The sequence below is a fragment of the Suricata suricatta genome, chromosome 1 (genome assembly GCF_006229205.1).
Source record: "Suricata suricatta isolate VVHF042 chromosome 1, meerkat_22Aug2017_6uvM2_HiC, whole genome shotgun sequence".
Classification (NCBI taxonomy): domain Eukaryota; kingdom Metazoa; phylum Chordata; class Mammalia; order Carnivora; family Herpestidae; genus Suricata; species Suricata suricatta.
The window spans coordinates 160,460,027-160,484,554 of NC_043700.1; the positions used below are offsets into that span (position 1 = coordinate 160,460,027).

At 44.5% G+C, this 24,528-nt stretch overlaps 1 protein-coding gene across 1 annotated transcript in view; it reads left to right on the plus strand.

Moving 5' to 3' along the window:
* BEND4 (BEN domain containing 4) overlaps nucleotides 1-24,528 on the plus strand; it is a 31,589-nt gene that overhangs the window by 731 nt on the left and 6,330 nt on the right. Inside the window, exons 2-4 of the mRNA XM_029952169.1 lie at nucleotides 2-237; nucleotides 7,642-8,208; nucleotides 20,195-20,286. Coding sequence (XP_029808029.1) covers nucleotides 2-237; nucleotides 7,642-8,208; nucleotides 20,195-20,286 — 895 coding nt within the window. The remainder of the gene's footprint in view (nucleotide 1; nucleotides 238-7,641; nucleotides 8,209-20,194; nucleotides 20,287-24,528) is intronic.

Sequence of the window (24,528 nt, forward strand, 5' to 3'; positions counted from 1 at the left end):
GCACCTACCCCGCCGGGCCCGGCCGGGCAGCCGCCGCCGCCGCCTCGTCGTCTCCATCGTGCACGCCCGCCGGGTCTCAGGGCCACCTGAGGACTTCGGCGCCGCCGCCGGCTTCCCCCGCCTCCTCATCATCCTCGTCCTTCGCCGCGGTCGTCAGGTATGGCCCGGGCCCGGCGGTCGCCGCGGGCAGCAGCAGCAGCGCGGGCAGCGACGGCGCCAGCCTGGAGCTCAGCTCAGGTACCAACTCCTGGGCGCAACTTTCCTTCCCGCTCGGCCGCGGGGGTGGAGGGGGGTGCCGGGGAACTCGAAGTCGGGCATGGCGGACACCCTTTCCGCGCGTCGGGCTTGGCGGGGGAGGGTTGCGAGGAGAGAGCCGGGGGGAGAGGGGCGAGCGCAGCCCTGGCTGAGAGAGAGTCGGGCGTCCGAGCGCACCCCTGAGGCCTCCACGCGCTGGCAGCAACTTCTAGAGGATTCCCCGCCGCCGCGGCGTGCGGAGCTTCCGACGGCGCGCGCGCCTCCTAACAGGTGGCTCCGCGCTGGGATCCGGCTTGGCGCCCAGGAAGCCGGGCCGGGGCGGTCGGCGGCAGGGGTCTGTCGGGCGGCGGGGGTCGTGGAAGCAGCCTTGGCGCCAAGGCCGCGCGCCGGACACCCCAGGGTGACAGCCGCCGCCGCTCCGGGAGAGCCCGGAGCTTCTGGCGGCGCTCGGGGACGCTTTCCCTTCATTCTCGGCTGCTTCCACTTTTTCCTTCCATTTCTTCCTTTACCTCTGTCTTCTTCGCTTGCTTTTCCTTCTCTCGCTCTTTCCCGGCCTTCTAATTATCTTTTTAACCACCTCCTTGGTGCACGCCTACTCTGTCGCGGTCCTCTCGGCCGGCTCTTGGGTTCTTTTTTTCTTTTTCTGTGCGCTTGTGTTTCTCGTGCGCGCGCTGTCTGCACCCTCTGCCCCTCTCTCCCCACCCACCCCAGAGTCCCAGCCCCGGTCAGCGGGTTCCTCTGCACCAGCCACGCGGGTGGACCTGGCACTCGCCCCAGTGGCGGACTTTAGGAAAAGGGACGTCCCGCCCCTCCCCCCAGCCCAGGAGATTCCCCCGCCCCCCCGCCCGGGGCTCTTGGGGCCCAAGGCCCACACCCCCCGCTAGGAGGGAGGACGCTGCACCCCGGGCTCGGGAGCCTCCCGAGCATCTGTCCCGTCCCTTGAATAAATGCCTGGTGGGGAGCACCCACCCCCGGGTACGAGGCTCCTCTCCACCGGAAGGCCGCAGGAGGTCCCCTGGGAAAAGTCCGCTCTCCTGCGGGTTAGGCTTCGGGGGAGGTGGGCTGGTAGAAAGGCCGTAGCCTGGGGGCCTGGGGCCTGCGCCCAAGGGCACTCGGCGTTTATCTCGCTCATCAGAACTAAAAGTTCCTGCTCAGGCCTTTTATGGCATTGTTTTAGAACCCCAAATTCTGCATATCAGTGTATCCAAGGCTTTTGTGCTAATGGAAATATGAGCATTGTCTCTAAATGAGTTATAGATGCCTATGCTAATGTTATGTTGTTTGTCAATATTTTGACACATGAAGGATTGGTTTTGAGAAAGAAAATCTAATTACAGGTAATAGTGAAGACTTGTTCTGTCACATCTCTCACTGATTTTGGAGATGTTTGGCGGCTTGGAGTGGGGTTTTTATGTAGGTGTCTTACTGTTTGTGGGGTGGGTTTTTATTTCAGTTGCTCTTGACCCAATATTCTGTTGTGTTTTTATATTCATTGTTAGGCTACCCATCCACTTACATTTTTCTCATTTTTCCAATGTGTCTTCCCTTCTTAGTAGTAGGCTTGTGTTCTTTCTGGGTTTGGAGTCTTATTTTCTTCTATTCTACTTTTAGTTGATGCCCATGTTTATTCCGTAGTTCTGCTTAATCTGTATCTTTCTTATGTTGTTTCTCAGCAGTTTGGGCTCTTTTCCCATTTTCTGTATTTGTTTACTCCTTTGCATAACCTTAGTTCCTTAGTTTACTGGGGGGGTTTCCTTTTTTAATCTGCCTGTTCAGTCTTTAATCTCACCTTGCTTTCTCCTTTTAGTTTTTGCTGTCTTTCAATCTTTTATTTCCTTTTATACACTATAAATCTGCCCCCTCATTTCCATTATCATCCATAGTTGTAATTTCGCTTTTTCCTATTTTTCCTGCATTGTTCCTTTCTTCTGCACCAGCCACTTGCTGTCCTTTCCATGCTCCTTCCTACTCTGGCAGTATCCTTGCTGTCTTTCATTCACAAGGAGTTTATGTGTGGTTTTTTTTCCTTTTCACCCTGTTCTAAATGGACTCTTTCAGTGTTTCTTCTTAGTTAATTTTGTCTCCATCCCCAGGTGGAAATCACAACATCCCTGAATCTAAAAGAGTGAAAGGGGGCTGTGTTTGATACCCCCAAAACTCCCTATATTTTTTTATTTCCTTTTATGCTCAAAGACTGCTGCTGCTTTCTTTTTTTTTCTTTTTTTAAGGTCATAGAGAGTAAGCTTGATAGCACCAAGGGCAGGATGCCATTTGCTTGTTGAAAAAATGGGAACTAGATAGTAGGTTTCTTCCATGCAGTGAAGAAAATGGCCTGGCAGCAGAAAGAAGAGAGGAAAAAAGGAGGGCCATAGTACTAGACATCCTGGATTGGGGTCATCATATTAATCATTGATGGACAAAGCCGTCTTTAACCCAGCACAGAGATGTGAGTGGCCATCAGAAGGACAGTCACCTTAAGAGCTGATTGGCTCTTTAAGGAACTAGTGGTTCCACTTTGAACCAATGAGCATGTGTGTACACACAGACACCATTTAAGCATACTGGGGAGGGGGCTGGAGGAGGTGGTAAGTTGCTTGCTGCACCCTCACAAAAGTGTTCCTGTAACCTCTAGGGCCACCTAATAGACTGAAAGTAGTCAAAACATTGATATGATGAAATGAGTCAAGGACAGAAGAGAGAAAACTGAGTGTCCAGATTAAAGGCAGTGAAAAGATGAAAAAGGTTGAAGTGAATCTTATTTGCCACTAAAAGCCATAAACCATTGAGAGGAGAAATGTGATTAAAAATAGATTTTTCAGCATTCTTATAAAATCTCATGAAGAGTATAATTTTCCTTAAAAGGGGTAATATACCATGGTTTTAGAAGCGTATTTTTCCTCTGTGGGAGGCTTAGAGTTAAAACCCACGTAGATCTTGATATGCAGCCTAAATTTGGCATCAGGAAATGGGAAATTGCATCTTTAAGCAGAGTACAATCAAAAATGAATTACAATAAATCCTATATAATTGCATAGGTCATTCTCTTTAATGAGATTTTATTAACCTGACTGTCAAGCTTTTGAGTCAGGCAGATATTTTATCTTCTTCAACTGATAAAAGTGTCAGCTATAAACCACCATATAAATATTCATAAATCTACACATCTGTGGCAGCCTATCAGCATCATTCTTTTGGACATTAAAAGCATTCTAATTACTTTCTGTCTAGCAGAGCTGAAATGCTGCCTGTTATAGTATGTGCTTGGCAGGCATGATTGCTTTTGTTTGCCATCACAAATAGCAGCATCCTATTTTATATACCGATGGTCCAGAAAATATTCAGGGATTGACTGAGCAGGATGAATATTAGGAAGCACCATCTGGTTTTGATAGCACCAAGTATATTAACTCATCTGTTAATTTTTGACACATCATTGATTTATTTATTTAGAAAAATTGCATCCTGTTTTGCTGTTTTGATGTTTGCCATTATGAAAAAAAAAATTGGATGGCATTTTTTTAAAAGACATAGTTCATTGATTTAAGACAAGGGTAATGCTTCCAAAGATGCTTTCATTTTCTGACTTCTATTTTCTATGCCGTGAAGTCTTCTTTTAAGAAGTTACATTAATGTTTTAAGGAAATCATCTATTTTGAACTAGCTGGAAGTCCTTTTGGTAGATATAATGTATGGACGGACACATGATAATAGGTCACAAAAACTTTTTTCTGCTTCTGCATTTTTAGTATTAATATATTTCACCCTTCGCTGGGCTAAAATCAAAAGGTTACCACTAATCTGGATGTCTGTGATCTCCTTCATAGTAACAGAATACTCTTGGGTATATGCTGTGATGGGCAAATTCCATTCAAGGCTTTACTTACAAAGAAGGACATTAAAGTAAAGCGCCTGTGTTTGATTGCCCAGTTCCCATCCCTCTTCTTACTCACTTATCAGGTGTAGGATGGCTTAAACCACTTAAATTCAGAAGAATTTCTAGAAATGAATTTTTTAATTAAAAAAACAATCATTGGTTCAGATTTTGGAATCAGACTAGGGACAGTTTGCAACACGATACTATCCCAACAGATTGCATACTAGAGCAAAATAACTTATAGTGGTCAACTTACAGTGCTTCATGATTGTGATTTATGAGGATTTTGTGGTGTTTAATTTTAGAGACGTTAAGAATAAAATAGGTGGTTTTAAAGCCCCTTTGTAAACTGTTGACTTTGTTCTTCCCTGCCATCTCTTGACTGAGCATTCTGTAACTAGAAAAAAAAAAAACAGTTAAAACATTTCAAAATACATGTTCACACTTTGCTCAATTAAGAATCATGGGTCAGTGACCATTCAATTGTGTTCATATGAAAACAGAACTTTTCTCCATTTCTTAGCGATAATGGGCATTGCACAGTACTTGCATTTCTAATTATATTCTGTCTGGAAAGCTAAAGTGTTGCTGACTACAATATGGAGTAGGTAGAAAGATTTGCTGTTTTCTGCCGAGTGTAATAGTAATATTTTTCATCATATCTTTCGACGTATTGACGTTAAACAGTATTTAAATATTTTAAGGTATCAAAAAGAGGAGAAATTCAACTTCAAGGGTTATGGTTGTTATTTTTGCATCTATCAATTCTAAGAACAAATTCAGAATAAAGTATTTTTAAAAACTGAAGGCAAGAAATGTTTATGGTTATAGCTATTCTCTGATACTGAGTGCACTTTAATACATTAGCTTCATAATGTAGTGTATTATATAATGATTTTTTCTAGGCATATTATGAGTTCATCCTTCAATTAAGAAAACAAATCATGCTTGTCCCTAAGTCAGATTTTTTTCCCTTAAAATCTATACTGTAATGTGATTTATCAATAGGATTAACGCTACTGAGTGTATTTTAGGACATTGAACAAATATATTTGAGCAATTCTTTATAGGTACTTCTATTTTAGCCTTTCCTTTCATATTTTGTTCCTTTCATCAAGGTTACATTAAAGGTGTATGGGCTGTAAATCAGTTGGGGCCATGCTGATTAAAATGCAAACAGTAAATACAACTTCAGGTCTAGAATGGGATTATAGGATTAAAATGAATGAAAACTGCCAGTGTGCTAGAATTGAAAATTCCCAATCAATATCATCCTTTGATTTTACTAATAAAAGAACAAAAACCCGGAAGTGAAGATCACCATGCAACATCTTAAATCTTCCCACTTGCCTGGCTCAGCTGTCTACTTTGTTTATTTGGTTTTGGTCAGGGTAAAGAACTGATATGCAAATATTTGAGGTCTTTCCCCCATTACCGTTTGGTTTAAATCAGGGGCTCAGTCCTTCTCTTCTACCTGGCAGGGGGCAGAGGCAGCAATTCCGGTGTTTGGTGTGTAAAAGATACTTTCTATATCCATATCCCTTTTCTCCAATATACCAACTGTACTTTATACCAGCTGCTGCTTCAATAACGTTCCCAGCCCATCAATCAAGTCTAGCCTGAAACTATGCCTGACATCTGGTTTTTTTTCTTCAGCACTCAAGATCACTGTGGAAAAAACAGGCCTGTGCCTCAGATTGGTGGGATTCAGGACAAGGGTACAGATGCAGGCCTACATGCCATGTATCTAAATTATTAACAAACTATTAAATAATAAAATATGTTCCATCCACCTCCCCTGACAAATATACCTTCTTAATGACCAGATCTGACTTTGGAGTTTTCAGCCAGCCCATGGCCTTCTCTCCCCATCCCCAGCTTCATCTTCTAATGGGAGGAACCTCACATACACACGAATGGATGCCCCCGTCCAAACTTCCAGGCTCTGGCACCATGGTCTGTCCTTGGGAGAATGGCTCAGGGAAGAGTCCAGCACAGGCCCTCGAAGCAGTTTAAGTAAGGAACTCCTGGATCTTGGGTACCTGACCATGGGGCGGGGAGGGCGGAGGAGGAGGGCTAGGGCAGGGCCCTCCTCCCTGCCTCTAAGGGTGGCGCTGCTCAGACGCATGGGAAAGCACTGTGGCAGGAAGAAAAGAAGTCCCGGGGACTCTCTGCCTGCCCAGAATGCTCTTGCCACCCCAGCTAAGGAAACGCCCAGTGTGGCAAACTAAGATCTGTGTGTTTACAAGAGGACCCACGTGTATTCAATAAATATTTTGTTGTTCCCATAGAAGCCCTCAAACATTTCACCATTTTTCATTTTTAAAGGTTTTTTCCTGAAAAAAGATAAAACCAATCAATGTTTTCAAAGACAGCAGGTAGCTAGTTAAATTTCTATCATAAATAGTTATTGGTAGCTAAAATTTATAGTATTTTGCTTGTTGTCATTATGCTGGATAGGGAAGAGAGGAAATGAGAAGCATCTTATATCTCTATATAAGTGCTATAAAGTGTCTCTATTTATAAATAGCCCATTCTGGGTGGTAGTCTGGAAGGAAAAGACTGTATTTAGGGTGATATTTGCATTTAGGGTGAATTTTCAAGACCCAAGACTGACAGCATTAAATCCCACTTTCACAGTTTTTGAGGGGTTTTTGGTTTTCTGAACTAATTGCTTTCATTTGCTTTTTGTTTTTCACTGATTGACAATTAATATGCTTTAGAATACATTTATGTCTACTGGCAGCCTGGCCACATGCCATTTAAAAGATTTGGCAATCTAACGGAAGAGGCTCTAAGTAGACGCACTGCTGCTTTTCACATGATACTTCTATGGCTTGGCCTAAACATTGGCCTTGACAAGAAACCCACGTTCACAGATAAACGGAGAGAAAGAATAGTGAACACAGACGTTGGATAACAGTTTTGCTTTCGGGCTCATCATCTCTTGCCTTATAGGCCACTCTTTGTTTTACCTTCGATGTCTAGTGAGCACTTCAGAAAGACTTCTCTTTCTCCTCCAGTTTGCGTCTGGGAGCAATGCGTTCTCCTCAGGGATTGTATCAGCTGATTAATAGCAAGGGCATGAGGGCACTCCAGAAATAGAAGTAATGATTGCTGTAAGCCCTCCTATCAATGAGGAATTGAGTCTGCGGGAGCTGGCTCGATTCATTAGAGTAAGGATCTTAATGAAGCCGGAGGGGTGAGTTCAGACTTGTACAGGCCAGTTAATGCCCCAGAGAGGGAGATCTCTCTGCGGTGCCCAAAGTCACAGTCCAGCCGTTTCCCAGAATAAGGGGATGGGGATGACTCTTGAGACACCCCTCTGGTTGCAGAATGACAGGAAGCTATGCATCCTCCTAGAAGCAGATTTACTTTGTTACCTTGTTTTGGGATGGAGAGTAGAAATACATATTTTTAACATTTTTGAATGTTAAACTCAAAATTGAGGACCTTACTTAATCCCTTGTCTTTGGCTGTCCACCTCTGATGTGTTTTTTTATGTGTTTCAGAGAGTCGTATGATCTTGGATGCCTTTGCCCAGCAGTGCAGTCGCGTTCTTAGTCTCTTAAATTGTGGAGGAAAACTACTGGACTCCAACCATTCTCAATCCATGATTTCTTGTGTCAAGCAGGAAGGCTCGAGTTACACTGAGAGACAGGAGCAGTGTCACGTCGGGAAAGGGGTCCACAGTCAGACCTCAGATAATGTAGACGTAGACATGCAATATATGCAGAGGAAACAACAAACTTCTGCCTTCTTGAGGGTTTTCACTGACTCCCTACAAAATTACCTGCTCTCGGGGAGCTTTCCGACTCCAAACACCTCATCAGTCAGCGAGTATGGCCACCTGGCCGACGTGGATCCTCTGTCAACCTCCCCCGTGCATACACTAGGTGGCTGGACCTCCCCAGCGACATCTGAATCCCATGGTCACCCGTCCTCTTCTACGCTGCCGGAGGAGGAAGAGGAGGAGGAAGAGGAAGGCTACTGTCCCAGATGCCAAGAGCTGGAGCAGGAGGTGATTTCACTGCAACAAGAAAATGAAGAGCTCCGACGGAAATTAGAGAGCATCCCAGGTACTGTGCCATATTCCGTGCGCGCTAACTGCAGGTCATTCCTTTGTGCTGGCTCTGTGTGTGCGTGCGTGCAGGCATGCATGTATGTGTGTAGATGTTTTGTTTCGGCCAGCAAGGTAGAAAAGTTGAAAAAACAGGCATGCATGGGGTGTTCTTAGCCTTCCAGGGCCACATAGCAATTTTAGGACAAACTACTAGGGCAGACTTGTTCTGTGTTTAAGTCCAGTCTTACGAGGTACAGGCCTGAAGACCACCACCCTATTCAAAGATGTCTCTATCCATATACAAGTTGAGTCCAGACATGATGCAATAAGACTGAAATAGGCCAAGTACCATGAGTTTGAGTTTTCTTCAAAAAGTGGCCCTCTTTTTTAAAAGTGGCTTTTCTGTTTGTAAAGACTTTGCTGTATGTGTTTCATTAGTTAGAAATAGAGATGAAAGTGAATTGATACCTTCAGTGGAGGGACTTGAGTAGTACTGAACAAGTGGTCCCTTTTGTGCCATTAATTTCTTGCCATTCTTGTTAGGTTTCAACAGGCATCATCTCTTTTTTGCATGCAAGCTCCCCCTTAAAGCAAATGAGCAACTGTAAACTGAAAGGAATAGATCAAAGACAGACCAGTAATTAAGTGGATCTCAAACTATTTGTGCCCCTGGCAAAGCAGGCATTTCCTGCCTCTTAGAGACACTAGCTTTGTCGAATAGTATAGTCATCTTTATGGCAACATCTACTCTGGGTTGCAAGTCCATTTTATTTTACTTTTTTTTTTTTTTTACTATTTACAATTTTGCTTATACCTTTGAATTCATTCTTGCATGTATGTGGCTTACAAAAGATAGTAAGATCGTTAGCTAGAGCAGTATCTTCAAACTGCTTTAATTATGCAGCCCACTGATAAAAAATTTTGAGAACATATCCACCAATGTCACTGCTTCTTGGTTAACTACATACATGTCCTAGTGTACTAATAAAGTGTATATAACATGTTAAAAATTCTAAAGGCTGATACATAAATATAAATAGAACGTATGTTCTTTTCCTAAATCAGTGTCTTTGAAACACCCAGTTTGGCAGCTGACTTGAAAAGAAGGAAGTACTGAAGATCATTAACCATTTGTTTATTAGTACCTTTAGGAAGCAAAAAATAAAAACAAGTGTTAAGAATTGCCAAATCAGAAATTTTCCTTCCATCCTTTCATTTAAAAGCATTCCTCAAATAGACCTGAGGTTTGGTTTAGAATATTTTGGAATTAGGTTTAGTGCAGTTGTGTTGTGGGGTAGAAGCAGGAAATGAAGTAAATTCATTCTCTCTCTGGGGCGCCTGGGTGGCTCAGTCGGTTAAGGGTCTGACTTCGGCTCAGGTCATGATCTCATGTCTTGTGGATTCAAGCCCTGCATCGGGCTCTGTGCTGACAGCTCCGAGCCTAGAGCCTGCTTCCTATTCTGTGTCTCCCTGTCTCCCTCCCTCCCTCTCTCTCTCTACCCACCCCCACTCACACTGTATGTGTGTCTCAAAAAAAAATTTTTTTAATGCATTCTCAGTCTTTGCAGTTGAGCATTGGGGTGAGATAAAGGGCGGTGGTGTCTTCCCAAGCCAGGAAGGCAGGGACTGCAGGAGACACTGGGCAGAGCTCAAAGAATGCATGGAACCAGAGTTCCACTGGGCTCCCCGCAGCACAGAGAGCGAGCGGTGTGGCTCACACACCGGGGACTTTACAGCTTTCACAGCTCCTTAAGTTATGGTCAATTAACTATGCGTTTGATCCAACCCAAAGAGGTGTGTTCCTTGTTACTCCACACCCTCCTCTCTGCCTGGAGATCAGCCAATTTTAGATACGTTCATCTGCCAGTCTGAGCTGTGGGTAAGAGTTTCAGCACAGGGACAGGTGACAGGAGTCCAGAGTGGTGGTGTCTAATCCCCAGTCCTAAATATTTGTCCTTGGTAAATATCAAGCACATTTGGGGTTTGGTCTTCCTCCCATTTCCCAAACCTGTGCCGGGTGGGAGGGCTGTGTCACGGATAATTAATGCCCTGATCACTGTCTTGCTCCATTTTACAGAAACATGAAAATGCTGAAATTTCTTGAGCCTTCTTTCTGGTCCGATATTGAATGACACTTGTTGAAATTAGGCTGTGGTCACCACTGTTAGTGCAAACTTTCCAGTCACTTCCATAAACTTGAATCATTTCACATGGAGAACCACGATTGCTGTACTCCAAACCGAAACTCAACTATCCAAATGAAAATCAGTTTGTCAGTTAAGAAGAGAAAAAATAGTATAAAATTCAAGAATTATTTGTGATTGTTTAACACATGTGCTCATTACCTCGGGACACCTTAGTAGTGGGTGTCCAGTTGAACGTGTCACTTGTGACGAAAACTTGAAGCAAAGGAAGGCGTCACTAATCCCCCTGCCCTCACCTCCCAACCTCCATCTTTGGCTAAACAACAGACCAGATAGTGATCACCTAAGAAACCACCTTTCACTCCATTAGCTGTTAATTTTGTGGGGGAAATCCGTTACTTTTAGTCAGCCCTTTGAAGAAAAGTGCAGCAAGTAATCCACTCTCGTTTCACATGTAACAAGAGTATTTTGCAAGCAGTAACTCCCCTGTGGAATTTGGGATGGATTTTTCCTTAAGCATCATCACTGTTTCCCAACGGCCTCAACACACCTCTGTTGTTCCAGAGGGCAGTGCATTTCCGTGGCAGGACCTGGGACCTTCCTGCAGTAGAAATTACCCTTATGTTGGGAGATCCCTGTGTTTACAGCCAACCAGGATGGATCAGTACAGAGGAGAAAGCACTCAGGGCACCTGGGGTCTCTGTAGGTCAAGTGTCCGACTCTTGATTTCAGCTCAGGTCATGATCTCACAATTCATAGGTTCGAGCCCCGAGTTGGACTCTGTGCTGACAATGTGGAGTCTCTCTCTCTCTCCCTCTCTCTGCCCCTCTTTCAGGCATGCATGAACGCTCTCTCTCACTCTCAAAATAAATTTAAAAACTTAGAGAAGAGAGAGAGAGAAAGCATTCAGAGGAAATAGGTTAACCAGAAGATAGGGACGCTGCCCCAGGTCAGAGCTGAGACACTGGCTTGAGTTCCTTCTCTGCCGCTCCAGGGTTGTCCTAGTAAGTAACTTTGAGATTCCTGTTTCTTTCTCTTTTTTTCCTTGAACTAAAGCATTCATACCTAGGAATAGTTCTGGAAGTGGGACTTCAGGGGAGCTTATTAGAGTACAGGGAGAAATGATCTCACTTGGGCAGCTCTAAAAGGGGACGGGAAGGTGCAGACCTTTCCCAAGAAGGAGGTTGGGGAAGGTGTGGCTCCAGCACCACCCGAGAGAGCTGGTACCTGGCCTGTGAAACCTTCCTCAGAGGCCTGTTGGTTATCAACCACATGCAAGCAGGGGGCTTCTGGAGAAGAACACTCTGACTCCCCGTCCACCGTTACTTAGCAGATGCAGGCAACTGAATATTTTATCCCAAGGCAAGAGCGTCAGCACCTACTTTTTGGTGTTTAACTGATCATACTAGAAATTAGAGAGTCTGTTGAAAAGTTCATTTTTTAAAAGAAAGAAAGCAAAGTTAGGTTAAAAGTAAAAAGCCACAGAATTGACACTTGGATCAGGATTACAGAAAGTTGAGACATAATTGAAAGAAGGAAAATGTTGGGAGAACTTGTCACTGGAGAGGGTGTCAGGCACGCTTGTTTCGAAAGCTTACAGTCAGCACGAGTGAGAGAACCCCTAATGGAGGGTAGATATAAGATACCATACGCCATCTAATTTAAGACCTTGCATTCAACAATGTAAGATGCAGCAATATCCTGTGTTCTGCTAAGAAAGAAGGAAAAAACACTGAATCATAATTGCATCTTTTGACAAGCTCGGAGATTTTTAAATATGAAAAAACTATGGGTCTTAGGCTCTTAAAAATATGGTAATTTAAAAAATAACTTTTAAAGTAAAATAATTATGACATATTAAAAATACCTTGAGATGGGGGCACCTGGGTGGCTCAGTTGGCTAGGCGACCAACTCTTGATTTTGACTGAGGTCATGACCTCACAGTATGTTGGATCGAGCCTCACATTGTGCTCTACCCTGACAGTGTGGAGCCTGATTGGGATTCTCCCTCTCCCCCTCTGTTCCTCCCCCACCTGTGCTCTCTCTTTGTGTCTTAAAATAAACAAACATTTTTTTAAATGCCTTAGGATGTTCTAAGTGCCAGATATACAGAAGTACACTATTAATGTTATTAAAGAACTTTTTACTTTTATTTTTTTAATGTTTATTTATTTATTTATTTTTGAAAGAGAAAGGGCATGCATGCCAAGCAGGAGAGGGGCAGAGAGAGAGGGAGACAGAATCTGAAGCAAGCTCTTGAACTTACCAGGAAAGAGCCCAACACAGGGCTCGAACCCATGAACTGTGAGATCATGACCTGATCCTAAGTCAGATGCTCAAGCGACTGAGCCATGCAGGTGCCCCAAGGACTTTCTACTTTTTTAAAAAGTACATTTATGATTATCTCAATTTATCTTTATAACTCCAAACAAATAGTAATATTCCTGTTTTATAGACAAAGAGGCTGAGACTTGGACAGGTGAAGTCTATAGAAGAGCTAGGAGTTTTTTTAAGTTTATTTATTTAATTTTAAGAGCGGGAACATGAGCAGGGGAGGGGCAGAGAGAGAGGGAGACAGAGAATCCCAAGCAGGCTCTACACTGTCAGCACAGAGCCCAAAGTGAGTCTCAAACTCACAAACCTGGAGATCGTGACCTGAGCCGAAATGAAGAGTCAGGCACTTAACTGACAGAGCCACTCAGGCGCCCATGTGGCAAAGCTAGGATTATAATCAAAGTGTCTTGATTTTAGATCCAGTGTATTATTCTCTTCTACCCTAAAAATACAGTCGATTCTCACACGTTCTATAAAGTCACTGTCAAGACTGAACTAGTGAACACCAAAATGTTACCCCTAGGAAGAATACAGAGCTATGTTCCTGAGAACCTCTAGTCATATTTTTACCAACCGATCAATGCATAACCTCATTTTATGTATGTTTTTGTCTAAAGAGACCTTATTTAATGCACAGTGTTGTCAGATTAACATTGAACTCACAGCCAACAGCCCTGTATATAACTCATGCCTGAATAAAGCTTATCTAATGCATACTTTCTCCCTGAGGCTCATCACAGCCTTCCTGCGCTTAGGAACTCTAGCCTGCACTTCAGCTCTGTGTTTGGGTACCCTTTAAACAGCAAAATCACCAACAAAAAGCACAAAATGTGGAAAACTTGGCACGTGAAGAGAACACTTGTTACAGTGTGAGCTGCAACAGGCAGAGCGTTAACCTTGTTCAGTCTTAACTAGGAGTGTGTGCATCGAGCAACCCAGGTTTCCGGTGATCTGCACAAGTCTGCGGATGACTGCCGGGGCACCAGCAGACGTGGAATTGGCCAGTACAAATACATTCTAGCAAGTTGGCAAATTTGAAAACATGCGCTCTGCAAATAATGAGGATTGACTGTACTTACTCAGGAGGGTGCAGAGCAGAAAACTCACCTTGGATTATGCAGCACTGATCTTATTAGTCCACAATTGTCGTTTTCTAAGAAGATTTTTAAAAGATAAGTCAGTAATGTCAGTGTTTTGGATAATTTGACACCAGGACAAAGCCCCTGGAGTGAGTGCCCTGTGGGTGTGTTGGGGCCCCCGGCAGCCTCCCACGAAGCATGCCCAGCAGTGCCTGCGCAGGGCGGGTCAGGGTGCTTCCGGTCTGCGGAAGAATATTGGCCACACTTAACGTGGGGGTTCTAAAGAGGATGAAGGCCCGTCAGTATATTCTGAGTAAAAACTTAGAGCAAATGATAGGAACAGAGAGGTATAAATGGCTTTGTTCTTTTACTTAGAAGTTGGTAAAAGTCCTCACACCTCTTGCTATGGCCATGAGACTGAGAGAGACAGAATGTGTGATAAAAGAGGGTTTGGAGTGGAACCAGGGTTTGGATTTCTGCTTGTGTTATTTGCTAGCTGTGATTTTTGGCCAGTCACTAAACCATTCTGAGCCTACTTCTTTCTATACCATGAGATTAATAATTCTGTTAGAATGTTGGAAGTAGTAAGTTCATTAAGTAGCAGGTGAATGTCTATTAGGTCTTCCAGTAAGTGCTTGATAAATAGCAACTTGAAAAGCGGAGAGATGAGGGGCCCTGGGTGGCACAGTCGGTTAGGCAGTGGAGACTTGGTTTCCGCTCAGGTTGTGATCTCAACAGTTTATGAGATCGAGCCCTGCATCAGGCTCTGCACTGACAGCTCAAGCCTGCTTTGGCTTCTGTCTCCCTTTCTCCCTGCCCCTGCCCTGCTCACTCACTCTCTCTCTCAAAATAAGTAAGTAAACATTGAAAGAAACAGAGATAAACTTCTGTGCCTAGTAATGAAACTTTAAGTGCTTTTCTTAGATTATAAGTGGTATTTTTTAATGTTTATTTTTGAGAGACAGGTGAGTGGGGGAGGGCAGAGAGAGGGAGATGGAATCCGAAGCAGGCTCCAGGCTCTGAGCTAACAGCACAGAGCCCAACACGGTGCTCAGATTCACAAACTGGGAAATCATGACCTGAGCTGAAGTCAGACACTTAGCCAACTGAGCCACCCAGGCACCCCACATTGTAAGTGGTATTCTTAAGAGGTCAGCATACAATCAGTTACCCAAGTTAGGAACCTCCAACTGTCCATAATGCATCTCTCTCCCATATATCTTGTCCGTCTCCTCTCTGGATTCCACCTCGTGGATACCCATCAGTATGGCTTCCCCCTCTCCCCACTGTCTGAACACAGACTACTGCAGAAGCCACTCACATCCTCCCAGACTCCAGCCTCTCCCTGCTGAAAAGTCTCTAAAGGCTTCACCTGGTCTGTAGAGTAAATTCCAGCACTCAGTATGACACATGGGGTCCTTTGCTACCTGAATCTTTTCCTATCCATTTTTGGAGACTAGGCTCCCGGTTCCCACCATACACCAAGTGTTCCAACCCCAGTGGACAATTTGTGATTCCTGAGCAACCTTATACTTGCTTCTGGTCTTCCCTTACTTCTGCTGTTCCTTCCATTTCAAGAACATTCTCTTCTTTTCCCCACTTGAGAAACTCCAGCTCATCCTTCAGTACGCATTTCCGGTGACATTCACCTCTAACAAATTCTACCCCCTGTAGCATGCACATGTCTGTGGACGTCTGTATCAGAGGAAGTCTTTACTGTGTGTATTTGTTTTTTTCTCTTCCTGTTTTCCCTGATGTCCCCAGTATGAGGAGAGGCAGGCCATCTACACTCCTTGAGGGCAGAGATGAAGCCAACATCATCTGTGTCTCCTAAATCCTAGCCTGGTGTCAGGCATGTTGTGGCATCTACCCTCATCAGTTAAATTAGAGAAGGGACATTGTCATAATCAAAAGCATAAACATGTGTCTGTAAGGCTGAGTATGACTTAAAGCTCATCATCTATTTCTACAAATTTACAGTCAGGTGCTTCTGCTTCACAGACACAATGTGCATAGGACACGATTATGTAAGTGCACGGAGGCACGGTCGTCAGAGGACGGTAACTAACTCCAGTCTCCCTATAAAGTCAGAGGTGTTGTATTGTATGAGTCTTTAAAAACAATTATACAGCAAAGTCGATTAAATAATGCTTGAGAAATAAGAGAAACTCTGATCAAGATTTTAATGTAATGATCTGCAATGAAAATTGGGTACTCAAGCCCAAGCACCCTTCATATGGGGGAAAAACAGTATTGGAGCAATTTTCCTTGGAAGGGCCTTAAAACAAAACCAGCTGTCAGTTAGGTGACCTGTAAGGGATTCTCTAGGCTCCTACTCATAATAATAGCTTACATTAGGCAGTATTCGCTCTGTGTTTTCTGCGTTACATGTATTATTTCAATCTTCACAGTAACCGTATATGGTAGGCAGTTGTCCAGGTTTTACAGGTGAGGTAACAGAGGCTAAGAGAGGTTGCGTAACTTGCCCAGAGTCACACAGTTCCTAGTACCAGAGGCAGTACATCAAGGGGAAAAAAGTACCCAAGAATTACTTTGGGACCGATTCTTCTCATGCCTTTCTGTCAGCTGTTATATACTAGTACTGAGAATGTGTTGAAGACCTTTTCTATGTGGACTGAACTAACTTAACCCTGACTATCAGAATATGAAACAATCAAAGCTAGAGAGTGTGTTTGTTTTTGAGAGTAGCACATTCATCTGGATGTCTTAGATACTCGATAGGGTGTTCATAACCTGTTTCTCTCAGTCTTTATTTATTGACACAAAAGATCTTCCTAACTTGCTATTTTCGTCTCAGGTATTTTGCTCTTTCTGGTATGCATTTTAAAGTGCTGTTCCGTAATGGGGGGCACCTGGGTGGCTCAGTTCGCCAAGCGTCCAGCTTTAGCTCAGGTCATGATCTTCTGGTGTGTGAGATCAAGCCCCGCATCAGGCTCAGAGCCTGGAGCCTCCTTCAGATTCTGTGTCTGCCTCTCTGCCCCTCCTCTGCTCATACTTTGTCTCTCTCTCTCTCTCTCTCTCTCTCTCACTCTCTCTCTCTCTCTCTCTCTCTCTCTCTCTCAAATAACATTTAAAAAATTAAAATGCTATTACATGGTTGAGGGTGGAAATTCTCAATATCAGGATAGATACTAGGGACATTTGGGGTACCTTTCTGTTCTCCCTTCCCTTTAATAGAAGCTTTTACAGTTTTCAGTTTCTCATTTATTGTCTCATTAAACCTGCTAGGTGTGTGTGCCTTTCTTTTGCAGAATGTGTAAGTAAATTAATGAAACCTGCCCAGTGGGTCCAAGGTGGGAGCTTCTCCATTGGCAGGAGTGACTTGCTTAATATTCAGAAGGTGTGGGAGGAGGCAGCTGGGTGTGAAGGCGTCCAGGGCACGATCGGCTCCTTGAGGCCCCTGCTGCTCTTTCCTTGCCGGAAGCCCTGACCCCGTCTCTCGTCTCTTGGAGGGCAGCGGAGCAGCGTCTGGCCAGGACTGCAGGGATCTCGAAGGAAGCAGAGGCCCCTGTTCCCCTTCTCGCAGGGCCCCCTGTGCTCACTGGGAAACTCCACAGTGTGTCCACAAATCTGTAGAACAGCCAGTCAAGAGGGCAGGGGGTTTCCATGGTTGCCTTCTTGGTGCCCAGTGCTTCTCTGGGAAGGCAGCGTGGGGTAGCTGTGGATAATGTTTCCTTCCGCTGTCATCGCCCTTGAACAGACGCAACTATCTATTTTCCAGACTGACCTTTTTTTTTCACCAAAAATATTTCATTTGATTCTACAGCTTCCCTATTATAAATCCAAGCAGCCCTCCAAAGAGCCCCTGTAGGGAGTGACATTCCAAATCAGTAACTGCAGGGACATGCTCTAGCCCTGGGCTAGATGGGTGCCTAGAGGTCTCTGCCTTGTGAGGGTCAGGGCCGGGAGCACCCCAGGGTGGAGGGCAGGGCTGCACAGGGTGTAGCCATGGCTGTTTCTTTTCTTTCTTTCTTTCTTTCTTTCTTTCTTTCTTTCTTTCTTTCTTTCTTTCTTTCTTTCTTTTTTTTGTTTATTTATTTTGATACAGACAGATCACACAAGTTGGAGAAGGGCAAAGAGGGAGAGAGAGAATCCCAAGTGGGCTCCACGCTGTCAACACAGAGCCCGACATGGGGATCAAAACCACAAGACAGTGACCTGAACTGAAACCAAGAGTCACACGCTTAACCCAACTGAGTTCTGTTTTGTAACTGGCTAAATAGGAGCTTTGTCTTGTCTTCCTGGCCTTCCGTCTTGTGCCCATATGTCAACCTACAGGACCCACTGGCCCCCTACAGCCAGTAAATGCGCATGAAATTGTTTTCTTCCAGCATGTGAATCCGCTGGCCTTGCTCACAGCTTAGCACACTGCTGGGAGATGGGAGAGTTGGCCGGCAAGCCTTTCCGGGGCTGTACAAACACCACAGATAATCTATAGCGAAGGAAGGGGAGACAACAATTATGCGGACGTTCTTCAGACCACTTTTACATTATGATACGTGCCCAGTGTAGAAATGTTTCCAAACTGGTTTTTACAAGGATGATGATATTAATTCCCCTAATCTTGCTGCTAAAATACAATCATTATTAATATTATCAACACTTTGGCTTATTTCTTTCCAATCTCTTTATGTACATAATTATAACATTGTTGAGGTCATGCTGAATATTCACTTTTGTATTAGTGCTTCATTTAAACATTTTCATAGGGATCATAATGACTGTAAAATATGAGTAAGGGATCAAAAGAATTTTCATCCAAATCCTAATGAGTCTATGAGTATTTGCAAGTTTTACTGAAAGTTCCCAAATAAATCCAGAGTAACACCTTACACATGTCCCTTGGCAAAGCAGTGACATGTGTCCAGCAGCATTTGGTTCTAAGCACAAACCAAGAAGGACACAGTGCTGCTGTTGGGTGCCTCCCACTCAGCCCTGGGTGCAGGAGACTTAGACACGCAAGTTCAGTGGAGTCCCACAGGCCACACAGCAGAAACCCAGAACTCGACATTAGCTTCTCAGGTCCCCTGCTTTTTCCCCCACAGTTGATGCCCTTAACAAAAGAGTCATTCTTGCTGTGGCATCAGTAAAGTGGGTTAGACTTTTAACAGGCGGGTGAAATTAGAGGTACTTGACAGGCTTATTAAGCTTTGGTTTAAAAAGGCCTATTTCAGAATGGGACATGTATGCCTTTATGCCTTTTTTTTTTGTTGGCTTAGTGGTTGTTCAGCAAATGCATCTCAAATTTGAAGCCCGTATTTGAAGGACTGCTCAGGCGTGGCCTGTGACAGGTCTGTAGGACACAGGTCCGTAAGGATGGTTATTTAAGAATATACAGTACTTTTTTTTTAAAGACAAAAAGATGTGTACACTGCTTCTTCCTGTCATCAAGTCCTTCAAAAGGATGTTGATGTAGTTTTGATTTGTTATATTACAACATGATGTCCCAAAACTATTAGCTGTGTGGATAAAGATACATAACTTCTATTTGTGATCTTCTAAAAAAAAAAAGTGAGAAAAACCAAGTGCAGGAAGCAACGGTGATATTTTAAATTAGGGGTTTAGGTTAAATATTTATTATTTTCTTTAATGTGACAAAAAAAAGCCGAAGAAAACACACAGCTGAGACAGATAGTGGCAATAATTCCTATAAACTGGGTTATTAACTAAACTACCAAGACCTTTTAAAGCAATTCGTTAGTACTACTTCTGAAACGGTTCTTGTAGCAATCTTAAGATGTATGAATTATTTATGCAGTGGTACAAAAACTGACAGGCTCCAGGTTGAGTTAATATCTGATTAGTTTTATGGTAATTATTCAATGTATCTATGAGATTCAACCTTAAAAGATGAGTGCAACAGCTAACGAGGTATACAATAACCAAATCTGTACTGCACCGGAGGAGGAAGAACCCTGGCCAGCTGTATCCACATGGGGAAGCAGGCCTTCCCTGCATGGCAGTCCTGCTTTCTTGCAGAACGAGGAATGTTCTGTCAGTAAAAATAAGCATTATACTATTGATTAAAAACTGGCAAAACATTAGTTCGCAGTACCTTGATTTTAAAAAGCATCACTGGGTGCTGATGTTACATCTTGAGTCAAAGAAGACAAGATACGTCTCTTTTGTGAGTGGTTCAGTGATCATTATTGTTGACCCAAATTCATCTCAGAGTACGTATGACTTGAAAGTTTCCAGTGAATTGTGCTGAGCCTAAAAATTCTCCCCAAACTGTAGCATCTGTTCTGTATTTACAAACTGAAATAACTACGGATGTCAAATGAAAGAAGATTCTATTTCCTTTAGAAAATAAGGCCTTTTTTTTTTTAGAAGTTTACATCAAAAATCTCTTCAAACTCTAAAGCTCCTGATTCCCTTGCCCCGGGGCAGCTAACGTGTCACCGTTGCCGTCTCCCCTCCCAGTGCCCTGCCAGACCGTTCTGGATTACTTGAAGACCGTGCTGCAGCATCACAACCAGCTCCTGGTCCCCCAGCCCGCCGACCAGCCTGCCGAGGTAGGTTTCCAGCCGAAAGGTAGATGTCCTTCTGCTTGCAGTTTCCTTCGGACGAAGCTTCTCGGTAGCTTCTGCAGATGCGCCTGAGCAGATTGGCCGGCAGGACACAGTTTTGATTCTCCAAGGTCTATGGTGCTTATTACCTGTGAGTCTATATGCTGAGGAGGAAGATCATGCATGCACTTAACTCACCAAGATTCAACGCTGTGCTCTTGAGAGGGGGCGGTAAAGAAATGCCAGTTTAAATGGCATAGGCAGTTGGCATTCTTTTGGCACAGGGGCTGAAATGGGAAACACCAGCCGCCCTTCTCTCTGGCAGAGCCAGTGTTCCAGAAAGCCCCTTGCTCCAAGGCACCTCCCACGCTACTTGATTTTTAGATGGGTGTTTTCCAGACCCTGGGGCTCTGGAACATGGGCATTTCTTCCTCTAGAGCTCAGTGGGACCACAGTCCCTTCCAAAGTGTAGGAGAAAGGTCTGTTCTGCTGGTAATGGCATGTCAGATTAAACATGGGACATTTTTACAAGATTTGCAAGGCTCGGTTACGAATAAACATTGTTGTAATCGTATGAACTTTAGAACCTAACTCCGGTGGAGGAAACAACAGCACTGTCCCTTGCTGAGGTTAGAAATGTCCTGATAGCAGTACGTCAGCTCTTTTTACACAGTTTTCTTCCCTTGGCAAAGTGAGTTGTGCACGTGATGGCAGGCTGCGGACCTTCCCGTCACACATCACACATCCTTCCACACTCCCTGGGTCTGGTTGAAATCATCTTGAAATTCAATCCTCGTGGGGCACCTGAGTGGCCTCCGACCACCCACCTCCACCCCTGTTTTCTCCAGTATAGGCAGCAACAGCCGCAGGCAGAAATTTCTGCGGCATCACTGACTCCTTCCGCTTCCTCGTCCTGACATCTGCCTGTTCCACAGCTGTATTGAGAGGCCTGTCTTTTCTCTCCATCCCCACACTTTTTACCTGGACTGTTCCAACAAGATTCTTCTCCCTTCTTCACACTAGGAAGTTAATTTTCTAAACTAGTATTTATTCCAGAATAAATGTCACATGCTTGAAATCCTTTGATTTTCTTTGAATCCTTTGAATCCTAGAATAGGGTCCACGTTTCTGAACTTGACATTTCTATTATACAGAAAAGCACTTGAAAAAGCCCACTTCCTCCAAGAAGCTCTCCCTGATTGCCATACCCTCTCTGTCCTCACAGAGAACATTGTTCCTAAGAATAATTCAGAAGTTACTTAAATGTTACTGCATATACATCTTCCATTTGAGTCTGTGAATATGTTAAATGAGTGGTTTTTTTCAAAGTGACTCACAGATCAGAGTTTAATAACCTGTTCGTGGCTAATTGAAGAGAATGTGTAATCAGAATTTTGTAAAAATATATAAAAGGAACATATCTACATTTCCTCTGGATTGGAACATTTGAACTTCTGTTGCCCATCATCACCATTACGCTATTCTTACTGTCATTTCAGACATTTGGGCATTTTCTCGGTATTGATCACATTTTATTTCTCTTAACCATGCTAACACAGTATGGTAAATCTCATCCTTAACAAAACAGGGAGCATCTGAGTTGTTTGGGACTGTAAATTACTTCCTTTTTGCTTTTTTTTTCTTTAAGAAAATTCTTTCCAAATGGTATTTCTACACTTATGGAGAGCTTCATTTTATGGGGAGCTGTTGAGCTCTTCTGTACAAGTGGGTTCTTTTTAAGGATTCAAGAAAGCTCCTTCCTTGGTTTGCGAGCTCCCTCCTCTCCGGCACCTCTCATTTGAAACAGACTCAACCCTGGTCTTAGGGGTGGACTCTGAATTCAGGGACCGCATCCCAGCTCCATCTTTTACCTTGTGAGACCTTGGAGAAGGATTTCACATCCTTGGCCAGTTTCAGGAACCCTGCTTGCCCAGTCAATCAAAGAGGTCCAACGCCCAAGGGAAAGCTGTTTTTAAAACTTGCACAGCATCAGGGGCGCCGGGGAGGCTCAGTTGGTTAAGTGTCCAACTTCGGCTCAGGTCATGACCTCACAGTTTGTGGGTTGGAGCCCCACTTCAGGCTCTGCTGACAGCTTAGGGCCTGGAGTTTGCTTCAGATTCTGTGCCTCTCTCTCTCTGCCCCTCCTCCTGCATTCACTCTGTTACTCTCTGTCTCTCTCAAAAATAAACGAACATTAAAAATATTTTTAGGAGCACCTGGGTGGCTCAGTCAGTTAAGCGTCCAGCTTCAGCTCAGGTCATGATCTCACTGTTCATGGGTTCAGGCCCCGCGTCGGGCTCTGTGCTGACAGCTCGGAGCCTGTCTTCAGATTCTGTGTCTCCCTCTCTCTCTGACCCTCCCCTGCTCACACTGTCTCTCTCTCTCTCTCTCTCTCTCTCTCTCAAATAAATAAAAACAGTAAAAAAAGAAAAATATTTTTAATAATAAAAAACTTTAATAATAAAATAATAATAATTTTTTTAAAAGTAAAAGATTTAACAACCAGCTGCAGTCTCCTTTTCTGAGGCTGACAGGTGTACTTACAGGGACCATCACTGAGAGGATGATCTTAAATTAAGGATTGGCGGAAGCCCTCTGTCCCCAGTACCCACTTTTAATGGCCCCTTGTCTCTGTTGCTCTCCATAAAGATCTTTCAATTTGCTAATTTATATTCATCAGATGCTTTTAAATGTCTCAGTGCCACAGCAGTAGAGAGGGAGAGAGAGAACAACAGAGAGCTCTTCATTGTAGCCACCATTCTTTTTTTTTAATGTTTTTTATTTATTTTTGAGAGACAGAGACAGCATGAGCAGGGGAGGGGCAGAGAGAGAGGGAGGTACAGAATCTGAAGCAGGCTCCAGGCTCTGAGCTAGCGGTCAGCACAGAGCCCAACGCGGGGCTCGAACCCACAAACGTGAGATCATGACCTGAGCTGAAGCCAGATGCTCAACCCACTGAGCCACCCAGGCAGCCCTGTAGCCACCATTCTTGGGTGTGTGCTTCATACCAGCCACACTGCCATCTAATGCATCAGTCATTCAGACATTCATCACACCTGTGTGTCGGCCGCTGTTCTCAGCCCCGTGAGGAAAGCACAGACTGACCGCCCTAGCCCTCCCAGGCTTATCTTCAGATAGGGGGATGGGCAGTTCCCTCACCACAAACCTGCAGGCCGGGATTATCATCCTTAGTGTGACAGAAAGAGCTGAAGTTTAGATGTTGGTGACCGTCTGAGGCGTGCCCCGGAGCGCAGCTGTGCAGTAGGTACCAGCAGCACCAGCTGTGAGGGGCACAGAGGCCAAGGCCACAGAGCGCCAGGGACTGGCCTCAGGCTGTGCATCTCTGGCTCTGTAAGTGGTGACGGTCATCAGTAGTGTTCTTCCACAGAAGTGCTTGTGACACAATATGTGGTCTGAGGCCCTGGGTCCCCCCTTCCTCAGGCCCCACCCTGCTGTCCTGACCCCTCCTCTCATCACAGCCCTTGTAAGCCCTTTCCTCCCTGTGCCTGGGAGCCAGGAGGAGTCTCTTCCTTGCTATCCATCTCCGCCGCTGCGCCGTGACCCTCCCTCCGTTCCTTGTCTCTGTGAAGGACACCACCATTTCACCTGGGAATCCCCTTGACCCCTCAGTCCCGTGCACCCTGCTCGCTGGACTGGTTGTCTGGCCCCCTGGATTCTGTACTCTTCCTCTTCGCTTCTCTGCACCACCATGGACTCCCACTCTCCCTCCGTGAGGGAGCAGCCTGGGCCGAAGGGACCCTTTGGAGCCTCTGGGCTCTTGCCCATCTGGGATCATGTACAGCACCAGAGCCAAGGCTTGGTTTATGCCCCCATATACTCAGATCTTAAACCCACGATAATTTAGTTCTTCCCATTTTATAAACAGAGAAACTTTGGTCCAATCAGTTGAAGTCACTTGCTCAAAAAACACGAATAAGACCTGGAACCGAGATTGAGTTCAGACTCCATCTGGTCTAAATTCAAAGCACCAACCATGTGCCTCAACTGCCTCCCTTAACAAGGAACCCGAGTCACACTACTCCTAGTTCAAGGAAGTGTGACCAGGGTGGTGATGACTTTCCCTGGGTGTGACTCTATGACAGCTTCAGAGGACAGTCTGCGTCTCTCCTGTGGGGTCCTGTAACATTTGCCCTCCTCAGTGCTTAACTAACAGCACTTTTTGAAATAAAACCCTATCAGACCCAAACAGTGCCAAATTTATAACCTGTAGTAAATTTGCAGAGTTGT